The 23,522-nt window shown below is 41.3% G+C and overlaps 1 protein-coding gene across 5 annotated transcripts in view; it reads left to right on the forward strand.

Annotated features, from left to right (window-relative positions):
- Window positions 1-23,522, forward strand: part of DPP6 (dipeptidyl peptidase like 6) — a 547,876-nt gene that overhangs the window by 380,631 nt on the left and 143,723 nt on the right. For all 5 annotated transcript variants that reach the window (XM_017826535.1, XM_017826536.1, XM_017826533.1 and 2 more), the window contains exon 3: window positions 2,038-2,136. In XM_017826535.1, the coding sequence (XP_017682024.1) occupies window positions 2,038-2,136 (99 nt within the window). The remainder of the gene's footprint in view (window positions 1-2,037; window positions 2,137-23,522) is intronic.

The following is a 23,522-nucleotide window of genomic DNA, read 5'->3' on the forward strand; positions in this document are numbered from 1 at the left end:
GGAGGGTGCCTGAGATCCCACAATTGCATTTTTTCCTCTCTAAATAGGGCCAGAGGAATAGAGCAGGCATTCTTAATCAGCACTCTGACTTACCTGCCTGTTAGAGGGGAGGTCAACAAGTCTGTTTTTTTTACTAAAATTCATTGATTGATTTATTTGGTTACTTGTGTTCTCCCCAGCTCTATGGCCGAAACTAATGTGGTCTATTGTTTAATATAGGACCTGTTGCAGCTCTTACACTAAGGGGACAGTAAGGAAATCTCACCTCATGCCTCAGGGAGGCTCCTGCATGTGCACACTTCAGGTGCTGCCTTTGCCTCCTCTTGTTGTCCCTTACGAGGAGTTTGAGTGCTGTGAAGGTACAGAGGTGATGCAGCTCCCAGCCTGGCTGTCTCCATCCTGCACAAAAAGGGGGAATACAAAGGGCTTCCCACCCTGCCCCTCCCAAATCTCCACCACAGAGGTTTTTTTGTGCCTGTCCTTACGCCCACATGGTGGGGAAGAGGGTGTCTGTGTTCCTCAGGGTGGCATTTGGGAAGCAGCTCCTGGAACAGCTGTAACCCCAGGGCTGTTCGTGGGCTCCGACCTCCTGCTCTGCTCTGCCTGACCTCCCTGGGTATCCAGTTCTGGGGACTTGCACCATGGTGGAAACTAACTGGAACCGTTTCCTGAGGTTCTTGTCACCTATATTTTCCATTTTGATAAATAAAATTATGCAGAATAACTTGGCATAGTGCTGTCACATGGAGGGATTTGGCTGAGGACTTGTATTACTGTGTTTTGGTATTCGGAAGCCACATTGAGCAGCGTCATTGAAACCTCAGCCAGACTTGGGAAGAATATGAACGTTGAAGAATATAATTTAATTTGGTAAAAATGATAGTTTGTATTGAAACATCTTTCAGTGGGACAAAACACTGTTCACAGGTAATTTTCTGTCATTTCAGGTAGCTCAGGGGTATCAATTTAGTATAGTAAAGAAGACTTTTTTCCTTCTACTAATTGCCTTCAAAGTCTGATTCCACATTTCTAATCATGAATGTTCAGCGTACGTTTAGCACTAAACAAAGTTAAAGGTAACTAAGGCTGCAGGATGCTAATAGACCTCAGGTATGAGGATACTGTAGTGAGGAGAGATGCTGTGCAAATACTCAGAATGTAGCCTCATCTTGTCTTTGAAAGAGCTGACTGAAATGTTTCCATGAAAATATTATTTCAGCAAAACTTGAATGTTGAAAACAAATTTTTCATAGAGGGTGGCTGCTTGTCATAACAAAAAAAAAATGCACTTGATGGGAAGACAGGAAAGAAGGAATATATTAATCAAAATTGTTGGGTTTAGTTTTTCTCTAAAATTTTCAGCTTTGATATTTCCATGTTTGCAAATGAAACTGTATATCTTTTCACTAAAAGTTAAAACTAGCATGGGCCAGCTATGCAACACCTAAGGATTTAGGGTTATGTCTCACAGACTTTTCAAACATATTTCTGCAACCAAGAGTCTGATTCCCATGGAAAATCTTTTGAGAATTTCTGAAGTAATGCGCATGAGCCCTTATAAAGTTAAATATATTTCCAACTATGGTTCTGCATGACAGTTTTTAAGGAAATAAAAATATAAGCTGTAAAAGCTTGGCCATTTAAAATGCTTTTTGAAAATGTATCTAATGATTTCAGAAATGTTTTAGTTTTAAGTAGCTTTAATATACTTCGAATAGTTGACATTATATATCACTGTGACATCTACAGGGGTGTTTTCATGACTTTAAAAATCTTCTTTGATCACATTTTGTCTGGAAATGTATGTTTTGGACCATGTCTTGGCCTTTTTGTAGTTGTTGAGAGCAGGTATGAATAACAAAGAGGTTTCTGTTAATGAACCATTAGATGGTCCTTTTATAACACCAAATATGGGAAGGGAGCTGTGTGTGGACTGTTTCCAAATAAGATGTTTGCATGGCACTATTCACAGTTCCTGTACTTTCAGGCACATTTCAAAGCTGAACTAATGGCAGTTTGGTTTTAAATCTTTTGCAGTTGAAGATAACAGCTTGTCTCAGAAGAAGAAGATAACAGTGGAAGATCTCTTTAGTGATGATTTCAAAATTCATGACCCAGAGGCTAAATGGATAACTGGTGAGTGAGGCATAAGCATTTTGCAGTGTCTTTGCTTTGCTTCCTTGCTCCCTGCCCATCTATTTTTCATGTCCTCCTTTATTCCTCCAGTTCTTTATTTTGCTTCTGAAATAATAGAATCAAGGAGTGGTTGGAGTTGGAAGGGAACTCTAGAAATCATCTTTTCCAACTCCCTGCTCAAATAAGGGCAGCTAGAGCGGGTTGCCCAGCTCAGATTCTTATTTTAAATCCTTAGATTCCTATTCCAGTTTTTCTCCTCTTTAACATGCAAACTGCTCTGTTATAACTTTTTACCTAGGGCTCTCCCATGGGCTCATAGATAGGCATGGAAAACTACAGCCTTTGTCTCAAAGAGCTTCCAGGGCTTAGTAAGTGTTGTTAGCGCATGGTTTAAAGAAGTGGTTGGAGCACCATCAGTTATTATTTCACCATAAACAAAACTGCGGATTTATATTCCCTCATCAAAACATTTTTTCCTGGCATAGAGGTGAAGCATTGCTAAGCAACAGGCAAACAGTGGTCCAGCAGCAGCTGGGCTGGGGCTTGCACACAAGCCATGTGCTCTTTTTATCCTCTGCTGCCTTACATTTTCCAGTCAGGGGAAAACCAAATAATACTTGAATTAATGCATGTTGTATTTGCTGGAGTGGAGCTACTTTGGGGGATGTAGATTCCAGCTCTCAGTGGAAATTGCTGCAGTCAAAACAAGCTTTGGCAAGAATAAAATTATTTGTTGTATGCTGTTCATGTAAGTTCCTGTCCAAGTCCTATTATCATGGAAGTTATTAGTTTTTATTTTGAATTTAATGGGAAACTGGATCAAGTCCTTCCTTGTGTTTAGCTTTCCTTGTCTGCTGTGCCCATTGGGAACAATTTTAATACTTGTAATGAAAAGAGTGAGTGTTAAAGGGTAGTGCTGAATTAACATATTCCCCAGCTGCAACTTCTCCCACCCACTCAAGTAGAGGGGAAAGCAGTTGCAGATGATACACACCTTCAAAAACACACCTGCCAGTGGGCAGGAGCTCTTTTTCAGGCTGTGTTCTGTGTGGGAATGCTGCTCCCCATAACCACTTTCTGGGAATAATAACGGAAATATCTGCATTGCAGTTCAAAATTTTCTATCCAGCATCCTTTACCTTTTAGCATGGGTATTCCAAATGGCCTTAATGAAGGAAAAGGTGTTTTATTGAGAACCTAACTGCTATTTTCTTTATTTGCTAGAGTATAACAAATAGAATATAGTGGAGGGAATAATAATGAATTAAGTAAACTTTTGCAGGAACAGAGAATGAAGTATTGCCCTAGAGCTGGCTATAATATTCCTCCCACTGATGAGTATCACTTTATGTGGATATAAGGCTTATTTTCCATAGAACTGCAATCTTCTGTGAAAAAAGTAACATTTCCCGTGCTGTTCCAATTATGGTCAAATGCTAAAGCAATATAAACTTTTATTAAGAGTCTGATCTTGACTGTTTTAAAATCCTGTCATGTCCCCTTACTGACTCCAGTGCAGCCTTGCCAGACCTGAAATTACTAAAATATTGTTTTTGTAAAGTGCAAAACACGAAGTCATGTTCTGCAAACATGCATAGATATTTTAGAATTACTTATTCTATTGCTTTGATACAGACAACAACTGACACTGCTTTTAATATGTCCAGAGGAATTTTATGAAGCCAATAGGTACTCTGTAGATTTACCCAAGGGTGACCTTGCATTTAAGGGCAAGATGCTAATCTGCAATGTCAATCATCTGAGGACCCAAACCCATTTTACAACATTAATTGCTTTTCTGTATTATGGTTGCTTTCCACAGCTCTCTCTAGCTGGCTGAGTGGTGAAATCTTGATTAAGTCCCTGATAAGCAATACAGAAGACCAGTAGCCAGATTCCTAAGCACACTGTTGTTATTGGTCTCTTAGTTTTCAGAATGCAAATGAAAGACTCTGAAAATGCCAAAGCCAAACTAATTAACTTAGTATAGCGAGAATGTTGGAATGCCTCAGGAAAAATAAATTGCATATTTTAAAATTGTATATTTAAAATTGCATATTTAAAGTTGTGTATCAGCTCACCAACTGAGTTGATGCTCTGTGGAGATCCACACAATTGTTAAAGGATGGGTACCTGTTATGTGTCCTTCTTTACCTTCTTCTGTTAATTATACAGCAAAATATCTTGTTCATTCAGAGGTCTGCAAAGTTCAGTCCTCTTGGCTCTTCAGAGCTCTGTTTCCTTCCTTTCCCTCTACATTATTGCAGATGACAGGAGATTGGTGGCCTTGCCAAAGATGAAGCAGGCTGCATGTTTAGGAGTATTTGAATCATCTGAGGGATTTGCTTGCTCCCAAAACAGTGTAGTTATTCTGAACACAGAAACACAGGAACACATTATCCTGTGTTCTTCCCAGTAAGCAAGGGGCTGATTCAAACACTCTGAAGGAACAAGGTCTTTCCTTTGTCTTGAATGAGTCTTAGAGCAAGCATTAAAATAAATAAAATATTTATATTCAGGGTGACACAAATATGCTGAAAGTTCCCTGAAATTGATGGAATGAGCTCATGTTCTTGATTCTCAGTGGGCAAGTGAAGAAATAACATATTTCTAGTCAGTAGCTTAGTGTCATTCCATTGATTTTAAAGGAGCTAGCTAAAAAAAAAGGAACCAGTCTCAAAACTGACATAAGTACACTTTCAGTGTAAAGATTACAGGCTTTTTCTCAGCTTTCAGTCACAACTTGTGGCTCATTTGTGGATATGTTTGCACCTTTTTTATTGGAATTGCAATTAAATTTACTTGTACAAAGTGAGAGATGTGCCAAAGTTGGAAATTTGAACCTCTTACAATTTCTGTTATGCCACTGTAATTTCAAATTCCAGTCTGCGTTTTTATCCAGTGGTTTAGGGAGAGGAAAGAATATTTTGATTAATTAGCTGCTGTCTTCTGCTGCCCTGACCATTCTTGTCATTGACTCTGCTAAGAGGGGAGCAACACATTCATAGAGCATGTAGTGACAAGACAAGGGGGAATGGCTTCAAACTGAAGGAGAAAAGGCTTGCATCAGATAAGAGGAAGAAATTCTTTACTGTGACCGTGGCACAAGTTGCTCAGAGAAGTTGTGGTTGCTCCATCCCTGGAAGTGTTCAAGGCCGGGTTGGATGGGGCTCTGTTATACTATAGTAGGTGTAAAGCAGTGAAATATGAGGAATTTGAGATTGTGCTGGTGGTTAAATGGCATTCCCTGCAGTCTAAGTGCAAAGAATCTGAGCTGGGTCTCTTTTCCAGACCTATTTATCCCAAACATTCTCCTATGCTCTTCTCCTCATCGCTTGGTGCTTTGCACTCTGCGCTGCTCTATTGCCATCCTCTATCGTGAACTTCCCTTTCCTGTACAACTAGAATTACATTGTCCATATACTAAGCATGCATATGAGCTCCAATGGCTCATTTCATACTGTGTATCTTAAATATTGTATTTGAACATTTCCTTTTTTTCATATCCCCCTCCACAACCTGTCAGGGGTGTCCCATGCCAGCCCTCTCCCATATGACAGGTGGCCTGGTCATTAGTCTCGTCCCTAAATGCCTAGCAGTTCTGCTTGTGAGCTCCACATTACCTTGTAATTACCTTCACAGTTACTGGGCTTTTCCTGTAATTCCTCTCACAGTGGATTTTAGCTCAGGTTTCTGAAAAGCTCAATGGGATGCTACGATGTTCCTGTGGCGATTGATGAAAACCAGGATAGAGAAAGCCATCATCATTTTGTACTGAAGAGGAGCTCAGTCATCTGATTTCTCCTGCAAACAATAATTCATAGTCATTACCTAGACCTGAGAAGTCATTACTGGCCTGAGAAGCCAGTTGGGTTATGAGTGCTGTTTTTGTGGATCTGTTGAGCTGCAGTGATTCCTGTCAGTTGTGAATCTGATCACCAGCATCTTGGGAACACTTCTTCATGGGGAGGGAGCATCATGCCCAGCGTCAAAGAAAGCAGTAGAGACCGAACCATATGTGCCACTTGTGGAGACTTATGCTTATCTTCTGTCTTTGTACTTAATGGCAAACACAGTTTGCCCACGTTGAAAGTACTTGGCTGCTGTTGTAGTTAGAAAAACACAACAGTGGCCTCTAATATATGGACAGAGGTTACTGTGATCGATTGGATGCAACATGCCATCATTGCCTACTTCTTAGAGGATATTTTCCATCCTTGCTTTTGGCATCTTGAAAGACAGAGTGTATTTATCAGTGGCTGTTGTCAGGATTTTGGGCTGTATGTTAGCGACTGGAGGTTTTAACTAGGAGTGCATCTTCTTTGTGCTAGGCACTGGCCAGACAGTCCTTACAGAGGGGTTGTAGCCAAATGAGGAGAATAAAGGTTGAAATGAAGGGCACAATATAGTCAAGCAGCGAGGAGCACTGAGATACAGGGCACCAAGGGACGTATCTGGGGTCATAGGAAGTTAAAAAAATGTGAAAATCAAACCCTGCTCTCCAAGCAGCTCTCCTGCTGCCCAATCACTTCACCTGCAATGTTGGCAAAATAGTATTTATTCCTATATGAAGAGGAATAGTGGGTAAATTTGCAAAAGGCTCTGAATGACATTTTCAGAAATGGCTCAGTTATTTGGAAACCTGCCATCCAGTGACAGCCAGGACCATGCTCACCTCTGAGAATGGCAGCTAGGCTTTTATCTCAGAAGTCCCTTTGAAAAATGCACTAATAACTAATATCTAAATATAACGGAATAATTCTTTTATCTTTAATACAGAAGCACATATGTTTTGTTGCATGTTTTACTAATAACATCATAGAAGCCCTGGGCTGTTTTAAAGTCTAATATTGAATTTAATGACCTAGAACTAATAAGTTTTATTTACCATGCTGAAAAAAAGCATTGTGTAGTAACTGAGGTAATTTATTTCAGTTTACCTTTAATAATAATGCTTGGATCAACAATACTTGGATAGTCCAAAAGCCCCCAAGCCTCTTCTCTGCAGTGTAAATCCATTGCACTGTATTGATAAAAGCATTGATGCATTTCAAATGATGCAGATGCGTGTGGAGTAAATGAATTATTTATAGGTTGCTTTGCATAGATATTAAGAACTTTGTAAGTGCTAATATTTTTCATTGTGAAAAAGGTTTACATTAAGGTGCTTGCTTTGACAGCTCTTAAGACTAAAATTATCCTGCTAGAGAGCTTACAGCATGGTTAACTGGAGTGCAGGCTTCTCTGGGCTGCTCCTCCATGGGCCAAAAGCTTCACAGAATCATTAAGGTTGGAAAAGACCTCTAAGGTCATCCACTTCAACTATTAACCCAGCACTGCCAAGTCCACCACTAAACCACCTCCCTAAGCACCACACTGCCATGTTTTTTGAACACTTCCAGGGATGGTGATTCCACCACTTCCCTGGACAGCCAATTCCAGTGCTTGCCTACACTTTCAGTGAAGAAATATTTCCTAATGTGCAATCTAAACCTGGCACAACTCAGGGCCGTTTTCTCTTGCCCTATCACTTGTTACTTGGGGGAAGAGGCTGACTCCCACCTGACTACAACCTCCTGTCAGGTAGTGGTAGAGAGCAGTTGTCAGCCTGCAAATGACCATCCAAATTGTAAGGCAGCAGGAGCCTTTCCCTGGCAAGGTTGGGCTGTTGGCGTGAAAGAAAAACTCATCTTTCTGTTTGTCGTCCAAGGAAAAAAATTGTCTTCCATGGGCACTACACTTTGCAGTCTTGGGTGTTTGAGGTCTGTGTTAGGAAGGAGCTAGACCTCCATGCAGGCATCCTTGAACTGTGGTGCTGCCAGAGGAAGGCCACACACTTGTCCCAGTTCTTGCCTTAAGTTAAATGAATGTAAGCTAGAAAATGCTCGCATCTGGTGAAGGCATAAAGAAAATTGGGTTACTCTATCAGAATATTTACCCACCTTGTTAAATAGAAATACTAGTTCATTAATTTCAATGTGTTTTAAATATGTGATAGGAAGGGTTAAATGAATGGGTTTACTGGTCTTAATGGTTCAAAAAAAACTTGCCCCACTCACAACTGTGGTCTGCCAAACCTCACATCCCACTTCATGACACCTTGCAAAAGTGACCTTATGCTGAGATAAAGGCACCATAACTAGCAGAACATGCTATGTGGACCAGAGAAAAATACAGGGGAAGGACCAAGAAGGGTCTTCTGGTCTAGCATGTCATGATTTTGCTGGGGATGGCCTTCAGAAACCCTCTGTTATATATATACCCTCTGTATCATAAAGATACAGATGCTAGTTAAGTGAGCTTTTAGGTAGTGTTCATGCCAGTGGAAGTGTCTGTGTACTTCAGAGTTGATAGATTGCTATTCTTAATCTAAATGCCTTCACAAAGTGACAAGTAAAAGACAGGTAAAAGATCTTGCTCTCTCACGACTGCCACATTGAGGAAGAAGTGAGGAGAACCATTAGAACCATAATTTTGATTTTAGAACCCATCCTGGATCATCTCCTTCAGGGATTTCTACATATCTGTCCTCTGGGAGCGCTGAAGAGAAGTTACCCTACTGCCTTTCAGCTGCTGGGCGACTGCTGGACTTCAGCAGTGACAGTAACCTGTTCACCAAAGACAGGAAACCTGGGAATTAATGGCTTTTTAATATAACATAATAGTCCATGGAGTAGAGCATTTCTGCCATGTAGCTGTTTTGTTCATAACTGCTAAAGAGAATGAAATGAGGAATCAGTTTGGCTCTTCTAAAAATTACCACAGTCTGCAGGAGCAAGCTGAGGAGGAGCGCGGTGCGGTGGCTTTGGGTGCGCCTCAATGCCTTTTTCTCCGCAGTGCTGGGGTGCTGGTGGGGCACTTGTACTGCTCTTGGACTGAGAAAATAATTCTTTGGTATGTACAGCAACTTCTGAATTTAGAAAGAGAAATATGCTGGAGAAAGTCCTGTTCGGGAAAATTATCACACCCTGGAAAAGCAGAAGTAACACTGTAGTGGTCAAATAGGGAGGTTGGTTGTGGTGGTTTTCAGTAGTTTGATGTCTTGAGGAGGTCGAGATTTCCATATGAGCCTAACCCTAAGTTTAGGAGCCTCTATAAGTAATTTCTCCAGAGCCTGCTGAACTCTAACCATTCCCCTGCTTCTCGCTGACTGCTGTTGAGCCTCTGAGTCAAAACGTACTCTCGAGGTACCAACATATGACTTTAGCTACCGAACATCTAAAAACCATGTGCAGTAAAAAGTGGCCTCAGGCATTCAGTGCATTCTATTTGTTATGTCTCTGCATCTTGCCAGATTGAGTGAAGAGTCTGGCCCAGGAACAGGGCTGGTGGCACGAAGGTCACCTGGGAGAAGTGAGATGCAAGAGAGCGAGTGGTGAGGAGGACACTGACACAGTGATGCTGTGCAGGGATGACAGGCTGCAGTCACTTAGGGGAGAAGTCCAGACAAGCAGGGAGGATCTTGGAGGTGTTCCAGGTGGAGAAGGGGCTGGAGTTGTGCAGAGAGTGAAAATTACTCTGGAAGTCAGTACTACCTGAGAAATGGCTTAATGGCCTAAGATGAAGAGCTGAAAAATACGTTTAGTTGCTAGGATAATATCAAAGGGAACAATTAGCAAAGCAAAGATGGCTAGAAGAGACAGGAAATTTCCTTGGACTTCAATTCTACTTACCTGGGTTCTGCTAATACCTACTCCCCGTATCTGCCTAATTCTGTTCCCACTAATTTTTTTAAAACAAAGCAGGAACAAAAGGCTTCCCTCTGAAAGGCAACATGACTGTCCCTGTCTCATATGTCAGACCAGCAGGCTGGTTTCCTAGACTTTTTATATCCATTAACAAAGACAGATTCCCCATTCCCATGTCTATCTCAACTCCACTAAAATTAGTGTTTTTCTCTCAAAGTAGCTCAGAAGCCAGGCAATGCCTCCTGATGTGACCGCATATGCCAGCAAGGAGCCGTTTTGGGGAATAATTTGAAACTGTAAGAGGCGTATGAAAACTAGAACAACTTGGGCTCCACTGTGTGTTAAAATCGTTTGTAGATTTGAGGTAGAAATCAATGGGAATTAGATAGAAGCTGCCCTCTTTGCTTCTCCCCATCACCACACTTTATGTTGCTCTGAGGTGCACCATGGCGTTTCTGGGCTCAGTATTGCTGGTGGTGAGTGCAAACCTGCTAAATTCAGGGCTAAGTCCTTTTACCTGCCAGCCAAGCCAGGCAGATGTACTGCAACAGCACCCACTTCACAGCAGGGAACCTTTTGATTAACAAAAAAAGGAGAGCAGCAGGGATGGAAGTGGGAAGGAAACATCGTGCTGCCACGGGGAGCAGTAGCATCTGTGGGGGACTTTAAAGATGTGGCTCACAGCAGTGGTGTTTCTACTGCTGGAAGGAAAGAACTGCACGTGGCAGTTCTGCCTGTGTGCTGAACAGTTTGAATCCAGTTGGAAAAAGGATCGGTTTTTTTTCATCATGTTCAGAGTGGCTTGAAACCAAAACCCTGCTGGCTCTCAGAGCCGAAGGAAACGTGCTGGTTTTACAGGGGTTTAACTGGGAGAGGGATTAGGTGTTCTCTCACTGGGTGTTAGTTAAAAATCTAGGTGAACAGCTAGAGGTACAGTGTGACACTGATGGATGCACTTCCCCAGTTAACACCTGTGAAGCAGGTAAGGGTGAGCTCCCAGCACTTCCCACACCTCTAGGTAAGCAGAACTGCTGCGACAAAAATTGTTTGTGATAAGCCTTTAAAAAGGATGGTCATAATTGCAGCCCTGCTGCTTGAATTTCTACTAAAATAAAGTTGTTTTTTTTATCTTTTGCCTCTTCAGAAGAGTATTACACAGGGAAGAGGAGGAAGAGAAACAAGGAAAGCCATACTCCAAGCCATACTTGGGTGATGGAGCAAGCTGGGCACAACAGAGGGTGATGGTCTTCTCCCTTCCCCAGGAGCCTGGCAGTGTTTCACCATAAGGAGGGCTGCTTTGGGAGGGAGTAAGAAATTTATTTCACTTAGACCCTGCAGTGCTAAGAAAATCTGAGCAGATAGGTGGGAGACTCAGTTTTGAACTATAGATAAAGAAGGTCAAGAATGAGAGTTTGCATGAACTTGCTGAAGGTTTTCCTAATAGTCAGGCTGGTGTGAAAGTAGAAGAGTTTTGGGAAAGAGGCACCTAAGAGATGAGCACCTAGGAAAAAACAGAGGGAAGAAATGAGGCGCATAATTTCAGGATATGCTGGGCAAAAAGCACATTCAAAGGACTGTAAATGTGTGATGGAGGAAGGAGAGCTCTTCAGGGTGTTTGGGCCTCTTGTTAAGCCACTGATTCCAATTACTACACACTCCTGGTAGTTTCAGCAGTGATTTCCAGAAACGTTTATGTCTCCACACAGTCCATCTTTAGGTGCCCTCTATTCTCTAGGAGGAAACTTGCTTACTTTTAGTTTTTCTTTCTTTTTTTTTTTTTTATTTTAATCAAGTCAATTTTCCATTTTTCACACTGCCTGAAGATTTTTACTTGGTGCAAATCACGTTTTCCTGACTCAATAGCTTTCCCTGAGCTTACTCCACTGCTCTTGGACACTTGTTGAGCATGGAATGCTTAACAAGGATTAATTAGACCAGTATGTATTCTACTTGTTCCTTTTAATGAACATTAAATAAATATATGCTGAGATACCATAATTAAATAATTTGAAGACAGGAAATACTGTATTTCTGGTGATTAAAATTTATATCAGATCTTTTTAACTGGAAATTTAGCAGGCAAGGATTTACTTATCTAAGAAAAAAAGTCCCCTGTGTGCTTGGATCTCCTGACTGTATAAAGCTGTTGAATGTATGAAAAGCATTATTTTATTTTTCTTACAAGAAATAGTACCAGACATATAATTCATTAGAAGAAATTTAGAATGAGATAGTTAGAAATGATCAAGGGAATATAATTATACTTTAAAACCTTACATCAGCGGAAATTCAATTAAGAACAGGAGACCAAAGGTTTGCCCAGCCCCAAATCCTGTTTCCATGAGAGGCAAGATGTGTGTGCACAAGGAGCAAGAGGGCAGCAAACTTCATGCTCTTTTTAGGTCAGGGAATTATCGGATCCTCTTCTATATTTTCTGTTTAGTATCCCGAAATATTTTTCTCTTCCAAGACATGTGCCAAGTGTCCTCCAGAGCCTCTTGCATCCACCATGTCTTTTATCAAGTTTCTCTGACCTGTTGCATGAGGAAGAATGCCTGGGAGCTTGCTTTGTCTGATCAGCCTTAGATCAGTAGCTTGAATGAATGTTTTCTATCTCTACTGTATTAATTTAGAGAAGATGGGATGGGAACTACACAGAAGGATTGCCCAGAAATATCAGAGTTGCCCTCTCAAAAGTGTTCACAGTATTCAAGTTTCATGGCACTTGAATTGTATAAATGTAGTATCATCTGTTTGACCCTAAAGAAAAGCCAGATGATTTTGCGGTGTTCTAGAGGTTAAAATCTGTAGGTCCCTGTACCGAATCATGCTACACATGCCACACTGAGTAATCATGATGTCATAAAATCAGGTGATCTTGGTCCACAGCAAGACATCTTCGTATGAAACCAGCACTGGGTCTGTACACATCCTCCCGAGTTTTAAAGCTGAATACTTTGCTGACATCTCTTTCCATTGCCAGTAACAAGGAGTAATCTGTGATAGAAAATAAGATGATCCTGTAAGTGATCCCGAGACAGACATGGCCCTGCATGGTGAGAAACATTCCCTGATTATCAGAGTACAACACCTCTTAAAAAGCACTTCTAGTCTCATGCTTAGCAGGAAAAGAACCCCAGGTAAGACACAAGTATGAAGAGATGAAAGAAGCAAAACAAATTGCAAGGAAAAGGAGTATGGGAAACAACTCCCTAGAGTATTTGAGTAAGGGAGAGAAAGAGCTGAACATGTAACCAGGTGTGTGTATGGCTGGCCAGGGAGTTTGCCTTCACAACACTGACAGCTGGGTATGATGCCAAGTCTTCATTTTGTTACTTGACTTAAAGTCCCAGCTTCTGGGCACAGGTGACACACAGAAATACTCTACTTTGATTCAAAAAAGCAATGTAATGAATAAATTTTTAGTACTCATAAATATTATCACAGTTATTTCTAAATGGTCCTTCAAATGTTAAACTTATTTGGAGGGTAAATGGAGAGAAGGCAATGTTTACTTTCATTAGAATAGATATTTTTAAAATGTCAGGTTCTCTTGAAGTCTTATATCTGATTTCCAATGCTTAAGTTTCATAGTAAGTCACAAAATCTGTATAATCATCTTCAAAGCATTTTAACTTTTCAGGGAAGGCAGGATGACATGAATGGAGAAAAGTAAACAAAGTCTAGTATGAGAGCAGTGGGAAATTTCAATGCTTTAGCCGAGAAAATTTAAAAAAAGTTTCAGCTCAGAAGCATTTTACCCATAAAGGGGCAAAAGTTTGGATCCATTGGATAAATGATTGTTATTTTGGCATGCACTGGACCTAATAAAAATTAATGGTACAATGGATGGTGAATCCAGCAGTTCAGATAGACTTTGGTCTCATTGCAGTTATGACACATGTGCTCATTTTCACAGAGTAAACCATTCCAGGGTCTGCTTGGAAGTGTTGGCCTTGCCATTCGTGCACGGCAGGAAATCTGAATCTCAGACCTTCAGGCAGTCTGAGAAGAACCACCAAGACTTGGACAAACTTCTAAAATCCACCAACTCTGCCCGAAAAGTGTCCAGAAAATTTTCCAATACCCTTAATTTGTTATCACCCTAATAAACACTTATTCTCTGCTCAGCAGTCAATTTTCCTATTTCCTGATGGACAAGAGCCCATACCCAAACCTGCTCCTGCAGCTGGCTCTGGATGCTCTCCCAACTGGAAGCATCAGTAGAGAGTGGAGCCAGCGAGGGCTGAGCTGGCCCATCGCCCCACGGGGGGTTAATGCACACGTGCTAGGCCACCTGAAGCTGTTTTCCCTGTTTGTTGTTGCTTCAGTTGATGGACTGACTCATTTTACAAGACAAATTGCTTGGAATACTCATGCATAAGACAAGACCCTTATTAATAATTTGGAGGTATCTTTTCCTTCCGTATTCTCCTTCCCAGGGGACTGCAGGCTGTGAACTGTGACATAAAAAATGCCTTAAAACACTTAGTTAAAATATCCCCGAGAGTATATGTGTACATATATATATTTGTTCCATGTATTCCATATTTTCCTTCTCACAGGTGTTAATTCCAGGGGCAGCCTTTGTGAGACTTTACTATTACCTTTTGCCTTGGAGCATTTAGCTGATACTAAACTCGGCAGCATGCATAAGATATGACCTTAAAGAAAATTAACCTTTAACATAAAAATATGTTCTTTATTTATTTTTTATTTTTAATGCCTCACAAAGGAAGATAATTTTAGAACTTGCACCACAAGAAAAGATAGTTTTAGGACTATATACCAATAATTACAATATTCATGATTTTTTTTCTTTCCTAACAGGCACAGAATTGCTAATTTAACTAAACTATCAAGCCAGAAGAGTATGAGTATGAAAACAGGAGAGAGATTATTAGACTTTTGTAGTTTTTATTTCCTATCCTTCTCCTGGGGCAGGAAACTGAGAACATGTAATCAATTTTCTGTTGCAATCAACTTTTTTAGGGGAAAAAATATTGAACTATACTCAGGAGAGAACAATACTGAAAATAACACGTTTTTATCCAGTTTGAGAGACGTTATCACCTTGATCATACATTGAGCTTGGGTTGTTCCATCCGAAAAAGATAGATTGTAGTGGGGATAGACATGGTCCAGAGAAGGATAAAGACCATGACAGAAGAATGAAAATGCACGATAAAAAGAGTTACCCTGAGTTATAAATAAATTATGTAAGGATAAATAAAGAAAAATATGAGGAAGTCAAGTTCTTTCCATTGAATAAGGGCATTCTTTGGTTTTAATGCCATCTGCTGAAAGTTGTTAACTCAGTGAGAAGATATTATTGGACGAAAGGGTGATGAGAACTGGAAGAAAGGAGTAATTGCTCTTAACCTTAAACCAAGTGTTCATATCAGCTGCTTTGCTTCTGCACCAGCATCAGCATGTTTGCCCTCTTAGTAAAAAAACACTGTTGATTCAAGACCAACATCACAGAAGGCAGTAAGTGTTCCATGATGTCAGTTCCACAGTGGAGAGAGGAATAGGAACAAGAAGAAGTAAAATAAGGAGTTCAGGAATTATTTTTGGCATTTGGTATGGGACTCCTTGTAGAAGCTGGCTGAGTCACTGCAAGCAAACCTAACTGATGTGAGATGTTAAGGGAAAGCTACTCACTTATCATAGGATGATTTGGGTTGGATGGGACCTGAAAGATCATCTAGTTCCATCCCCTCTGCTATGGACAGGAAGATAGTCCACTAAACCTAGTTGCTCAGAGCTCCATCCAACCTGGCCTTGAACACTTCCAGGGATGGGGCATCCACAGCTTCTCTGGGTAACCTGTTCCAGTGCCTCACCACCCTACTTAGCTGACACTATTTTTTCATTCCCTCATCAGCTGGATTAAAAATTACAAGATTGTATGTATAGTTGCAAAATGTTTCTCCATTAATGGTTCCCTTGCAGTTAGGTGCAGGAAGACTGTTCTCCAGGAGCTATTCCTTGCCAGTCCCCTGCCAAGCGTAGTCTCCAATTATTTATTAAGAGTTCTTTGCAAGCGTTGAAAGTGTTTCCAGTGGCTTTGTAATATGGTGCCCTCCTGTGACCAGTCCAAAACCAGTAATCACACACTGGTAACCAAAATGTGTAGGTATTGGATTTCGTGTTTATCTGCCTTGATTTTCAAAAGCCTGAAGTCAGGGTGATGCCCATGGCTCCAACAGACTCCTCACACAATTAGGTTTCAGCACAGTCATACCACGTCTGAAATGACAGAGTAACAAAAGGGATTGTGAAATATTGCCTGCAAAGGTAATTAAAACTTTACCTGAAGCTGTATACACAGCATATCTGCTCGTTAATGTACAATGATCTCATTCAGTCTGTACTGAAATTTAAGTACTCTGCCCACGATAATAATAATGAGAAGGAAAGGAAAAAGGCATTCTATATCTTCTTTCTCTCCATCATGACCACTAACAAGTGTAATTTGTTTAGGGGCAAAGAGAACCAGGAAAGGGAATGCACAGAGGAAATAAGAAAGCAAACTGTGGGGTCACATTTTAATGAAAATTTGTCCATGGATTCCTTTTATTCTCAGTGTCAAATGGATTATTATGTTTAGGTGTAATGCTTTGGGTTATGCACTCCTCTGTGTGAAGCCAAACTAAATGAGGCAGACAAGACCTGGTGCATTTGGCAGAGAAGGGAGGGGCAAGGGGTGGGTGTCACTGACTGATGCTTCACTGCTCTGGGTGACAACCAGGGAGTGTTTGGAGGAAGTGTTCCTGCATGAAACAGGCAAGGTGTGTATGACCAAGCAGGAATGATAGCTTGGGCTCTCATCTGAGATAGCAACTACAGTGGCAAAAGCCCTGGAGGTTTTATATTCCCGGTAAAATCTGTGCCACTCTGTATTTGGGGCTGCATACCCACGTTGGTCACATTGTGGAGTTGGGAGAAGCTGGTTCATGCTACCTGTTGTCTGCACTTTGTTCTTCTCTTCAGTTGCATGATGAGACCATGAAAATTAGATGGGGTATGGATAGAGGCATCAGGAACCATTTTCTGGGAAATTAGTTGTTTGGGGTAAAATTGCTTTTGGCCTGTGTTGAATGTGAGATGTTTCTGGCAGGGAATCAAAGGGCTGAGTGTAATCTGCTATCTCCAGCTGTCCTGTAACCCAGGGGTCATCTGCACTATTCCTGCTATAGCGTTTAGGGTTTGAAAAGCACATAGCATGAGCCCAGCTGAACAGGAGAAGAAGATGGCAGAGAATTTTTGAAGAAGATTTCTCAGCTCTGGAATACACCAAAGTCAACTCAGTGTGCTGCAAAGCACCCCTGCTGTTCTCAGTCCTTTCAGAGAGAAACTGAGGGCAGCAAGCAACAAGGTGTGTGGTTTTACTGTTGTTGTTGTTAGGATTTTGCAGTAGTTTCTGTAATCAAGGTGGTTTGCCCTGGATGGAATAAAAATGGATTTAGATCAGGGAATTTCTCTTTTTTTTTTTTTCCTAATTGTAGCGTATTTCTTTTCCCCCCTCCATGTGTTATAAAAGTACTCCATGTGTTATAAAAGCAGACAGAAGCAGGGAAAGGAGTTATTTGAAGTTGAAACAAGTTCTCGGTTTCTCACGTGGATTTCAGCTTTTCAAGCCTGTGCCACTGAGACGGTATCTGAGCCTGCAGAGTTTCCAGACTGGGGCTCTTTGAAGGGAAGTTCTGTCTCATAAATGAGGCAGCAGCAGAATTATACCTGGTTTCAAATTTGGGACTGAAATTTCAAAGGTGCGCTCTGCCCAGATTTCAGGCTTGGTGCTGAGTCTTCTCTCAATGATATGGAATAAGCTTTTCTTTTTTTTTATTTGAATCCTGAAAGATTTGGGATTAGCTAAAAAAGAGAAACAGTCTGGCATTACTGATTTTTACAGTTTTAGGTTTTCCAAAGACTCAGTCTTCTTTGAGCTTTTGACAAGTTAATTTACAAGCCTGCTAGAAGATGCATGTTGATATGGCAATTTTCCTGAGCTATAATTGTGTTTTATTTTACTAGTACTACTGTAAAAACACTATATTGGTGCACCAAGGGCAACTGCATTGAGATGATGAGCAATTAAAACAACTTCTTGCATAATAAAGCACATTCTATCAAGTTCCACTTACTTAATATACCAGTGCAATGTGTTATACAGCATTTAGCAAAATTATGGTAAATCACCTATTTAAAGAAGTCTTTCTTTCAGCCTCACGTGTAAAAAAAAAAAATCCTGGGAACAATAAAAGGATAATGACCCATAATGCCAAAAAGCTAAAAATGGGATTTCAGTTGTCTCCTGGAATTAAAGGTTGTAGCAATGTTGTTAAAGGCAAGCTGTTCTCTGTTCCCTGCTGCTCCTTGTGTCAGCATCACAAAGTCTAATAAATTCTTACTTATTTCTGCCAGAGTAGCAAGGCGGGAGGAAATGGAGTTGCTGGTGGGTGCAAGTGGGTTAAGACAAAAGGCAGGGTGGTGGAAGGGAAGTGGGATGAGTTACAAGTGCCAAGGTCTACAGGGATCATCCCTAAGGACCAGCTCTCACTGAGAGTGGGATAAAGCTATGAGTATGGGAATGGGTTTTGTTGCTTTTCACTGTTCATGATACTTGCCTCCCCCTTTCTCTGTTATCCCAGCTTACTGCAGCACCAGGGAAGAGAGGATGGGAAGCCTTCCCTGCATTTTCTCTTTGGGAAGCAGTTCCATATCAAAAAAATCTTTGCTTCTGCCTTGGGGAGGAAATTTCAGAGTCACTTGTTTGTGGGTACATCTTATAAATATGAAATAGATGCACTGCAGCATGTCTTGAAAGAACAACAGATCATGGCATTAAATGCATCATCACAACAGTCTTATTTCCACCTGAGTTTGTGATTGCATCTGCCTGGACACCTGAATAGGTTTCCATCGGGGACTGATTGTGCTTTTATTTTGCAGTCTGATCTGTGTGGTGAAGTTTTGCAGCAGATAGCAAGCATGCACAGTCCTAGCATTTGTTCAATGTCTATTCTTAGTGCTCTTCTGAGGAGTAAACCCTACCTGCCCCAGGGACTGCAGGTCCTCAAAGTCCACTCTTCTACATGACCCCAGTTAGGCAGACACTGTCCTAAGTGAGTCGATAATCCTGCAGACCTAGTAAATAAAATGCAATTTCCCCTTTCATGAAAGCAAAGTAAAATAAGTATTTCCGTAAGCCTGTATGTGTTCATCCTCCTCCCTGTTCATATCATGCTGCACCTTATTCCTCCTGTTTGGTGGTCCTTGTTAATGTTTGCTGCATTGTTTTTCTGAAAGTTTCTCTTTCCTCTGTGAATTTACCCTGTTCTGTTGTTTACCTCTCTGCTTCCATTATGTCCAAGCTTTCTCTCTCTCAAAACCAGCCTCTGAAGATAAGGCCAAGCTTCTGCTGCATCTGGCAGTATTAGGGGTTTTTTTTAAGGTTTTGGTGCCACACACAGCAACCTGTTAACCCCAACCTGTCCTATTTCCACCCTGTGTGCCACTCAGAAAACCACTTTTTTACAGGAAACCCTGAGTCTTCCCAGTTTACTTTCTCTGGGAGATGCTCACGTGAGCTGTGGGGATGGTGGTGCTGATGGGCTGCTCTCTCACGTTGGGCTTTGCTGCACGTGGGCTGGTTTGTGGATGCAAATGCTGATAGTCACAGTGATGAACACTCCCTGCTGCTGAGCCACAGCCAGCCTGGGTGCCTCCTTCAGTTGTGGTGCTGTTCCCACAGAGACACACTCTGTTGCAATGGGAAGTGTCAGCCTCCCCCAATCCTGCAAATGTGGGTAGTCACTACAAGCCAGTGGGTTTTTCCTGTGTGCTGCAGATTGTCTGTGGATAGTCTGAGTTTGCCTTCTCCACCTAGACCCTTCTCTTTGGCTCTGGTGTGTGTGTGTGCTGGGTTGAGAGCTGTGACATGCCCAAGTCCACCTAAAGGGACACAACCACTGTTTTCCCCACTTCTGGTCTCCATCCACTGTGCCAGGACTCACCTGTCCCTTCAGAAAACTTGCTGAAATGCTAAACAAGCATAATAGTTTTTTTAATTCCACTGCCTCATCCTCATGCATTTTTCCAGATGAATACAACTGTAGTACATAGTGTTGCCAGTTGAAAATACCAATTCTATCTGAAGAAACACCTCTCCTACTAAAATTGCAGTCTTCCTGCCTGTTTTCTTGTGAGATGGTGAGTGCTAACCAGGTGTGTCTGATAGATACCTGTCTGTGAGGACCCCAAGAAACCCCTTGGTTGCTTCAGGCACTGCTGTCTCCTCAGTGAAGGTGGGCTCAGCTTGACCAAGTGTGGAGTGATGCTGTGCACCATGGTGGGCAGTGCTGCAGGACTCGGTGGGCAGTGCTTCAGGGGATCTGCAAGCCTCATCCTTCAGATGTAAGATAAGATCCTGAAGATCTGACTGCTTTGGGTCATTAAATACCCCACAACAACTTTTCCTCTTATGAGGAAAAACAGAAGAGTGCCAGTCCTCTCTTGCTGGCCACATGACACCCCCTGTGCCAGTGCAGAGCTCCATCCCAGCAGCTCACGTGGCCTGGGTCCCTGGGGATGATGCAGGCTCATCCCACAGGGCATGCTGCCTTCTGCTCTCTTACCACAGCATAGTATGGTTGCCAATCATGCTGGTCACGCTGGTATCTGGAGGTTCATTTGTCTGAAATGGTTTAGAACAACTTTAGGACTTAAACTTCCTTTATTCACCAATCTACCTGAATCTTAGGGATTGAGAATGATAATTCCCTCGATGCTGGCTTTCATCAGACTGAACCTCATTCAATTATCTTTCATGTCTCTTGATCTGAAACTACAGGACTTGAGAAGTTGCCTTTTTCTCGAAATCTGTGGCTCTAAAAGACTGGAGTGGTCCTAACACTCCTGATCCTACCTTCTCTGTTTCACTAACTCTTGCTTCTGACTTCCTCATGTGAATTTTATAACATTTTTTGGCTACTTTTAATTCACCAGTTATGCCACTGATAGGAAATTTTGATTTCCTTAAAAATATTGTTTTCAGTGCTGGATTTAAATTCTTATTACTTCTCATATTTTGTCACTAAGTTTTAATTTCCGTTTTCCATAATCTCTGACAAATAATGAAGATTCTCCTCAAAAGCATGCAGGTCCTGCTAGTATCTTATAAACCATTCTCTCTTACAAGCCAGCATTACTGAGTCACGGAAACAACTAGGTTGGAAAAGACCTCTGAGATCATCAATTCCAACCTTTGACCTAACACTACCTTGTCAACATTAAATTTGTGAGCACTGATGATATTGCAAATCTGTGTTCCTGTCAATGGATGTAATTCCTTCAACTTCTTCACGCTGCCAGTGCTCAAACTTACTCCTTCTAGAAGTAAAGTTGTCCTAAACATTCTTGTCTGTGACGAGCTGTTTATTCTGGTGCCCAATTTGACACATAGCAATGAAGAACATAGTTGTTTCAGGTAAGTCCTCCTCTATCCCAATGCTGCGTCTCTCACCACAGCAATGGTTTATGCTATTTTGGACTCAAGCCTGGCCCTTTTCAGTGGTCCATAATGAGACAGCCCTACTTTAGGGATGATAGATGATATATCCTGCCTGTTTCATAGATCATAGAATGGTTTGGATTGGGAGGGACCTTAAAGATCATCTCATTCCAAACCCCCTGCCATGGGAAGGGACACTTCCCACTAAACCCTGTTGCTCCAAGCCCCGTCCAACCTGGCCTTGAACACTTCTAGGGGTGGGGCATTCTCTCTAATACGTCAGTTTATCAACTGTCCATGAATTTTTGTACTCTCCTCTTTTATATCATGGCAAATGGTCCATGCTGTCATCTTGCTCTCTTTATGTTGTCCAGCGTTTTATTACTGGCTGTTGAGGCTGCCTCTGAGGATTGAATTGATGACTTGGGATCCACAAATGATACCAAGTGACAACCTCATGATCTTTCTCCTCAGTTTCAACGGCCAGTTCCAGGTTCAGCATCACAACAGCACCAGTGGGCAAATTTCCAGAGACCCCATGCCTTTTCCAATGGAAAAACTTTGGAAAGGGTTGGCCAGCTAGCATGCCTGAAAATGCAAAACCTGCGTTGGGACTACAGTGCATAATGCGTTATTTTCTTAAGAAAAATCCCTTATTTTTATCTTCTTTTTCATCCTAAAAAGGAGGCCAGCAGGCAGAGCTGCCGGGCTAAGCAAACCCAGGTGTGTGCTGTTCCTGGCAAGGGCTCAGTGACTGCAAGGGACACGAGCTCCCTCTCGCTAGGTCTGTTTTCTCTGAGTGCATATTTCCTGACTGAATTTAAGAAAGATGTGTACAAAGAAACAAAGAAGATCTGGCACCGCAAATATGTCATTGGTCTTGGGTTTTCTGATTTCACCCTTTCTGCTTAGCAGGTTTTCAGAAGTTTCTTCTGAGGATCCCCCTTTCCTCTACACTGACTCTGTACAGCCCCAAGGCTGCTCCATTATTTCTAGTAATCACTGTTTTTTGTTATCAGTCAGTTTTGTAAGTGTGGCTACATATTTGTGTCTATACTCACAGACACTAAATACATTCTACCAACCAGACAATTTCCTGGAAGTTGAAAGAGGGGTGAGGAGTTAGTGAAGTGAACTTTGCTATTGAATCAAAGAATCATAGAATGGTTTGGGTTGGAAGGGACCTTAAAGATCACCTAGTTCCAACCCCATGGGCAAGGACTCCTTTCACTAGACCAAGTTGCTCAGAGCTCCATCCAGTCTGGCCTCAAACACCTCCAGGGATGGGGCATCCACAACCTCTGGGTAAAAAAGAGATGGAAGAAATCCAAGAAAGATTGAAAAAATGGAATAAATGCTTTTATGCCTGAAAGTTATAATTTTCAGCATCATTTATACTGAACACCAGACCCAACGAAAGGCAGATATAAAAAATGAGATGCAGTGATGACCTTTATCAGCTGTGGTGACAACTATAAATCAGGCTGCAAATTCTCATCAGCTCACTGGACAGAATTCATTACAGACAGAAGCTGCTGCTTTCTGTCTTTGATTGAGGTATGTCCCATTTAAATAAATGCTTTTGCACTGGAACAAATCACACATTTCAAAACAGAAGTCCAGGAATATTATTCATTGATTCTTTTGAGGACTAAGACCAGCTAAACCTCACAGTGTTTTGCTTGGAATATAATGCAGATCAATTTGTTCTTCTCTTAAGCAGACCAATTTTCTGTTCATTAATTCAGATGCTGTGTTGATGGCTTGTATTGAATATAATAGTAAGATTTACAGCCCTAACAAACCAGCACTGCTTCATTTATTCTTCCCTATACATTCTAGATATGCATGCAGCAGATTAGCACCTGATTTTAAACTTGTTACACTTTAACAAATAAAGGGAAAGTGTGTTGTCTCCTACTTCCAACCATGGAGCAACTTTTATGTAATCTTCTTCAAGTTTCACAGTTTATTAAAACATTATGGTTTTTTTGGAGCATAGGGAACAATAAAATTTAGTAGCAATGCCATTATGAGCAGTAATGTAACTTCCTTCAGTTCCTGTGATGTTCAAAAAACAGGTCCACAGACTCATTAGATTAATAAGCTACTTTACCTGTGTACTGAACTTTGAGATGAGTTTCATTGCTTTTTTTTCCTGTAATTAGGCAATATCCTGA

This window comes from Lepidothrix coronata, unplaced genomic scaffold (assembly GCF_001604755.1).
Source record: "Lepidothrix coronata isolate B3197 unplaced genomic scaffold, Lepidothrix_coronata-1.0 Scaffold128, whole genome shotgun sequence".
NCBI lineage: Eukaryota > Metazoa > Chordata > Aves > Passeriformes > Pipridae > Lepidothrix > Lepidothrix coronata.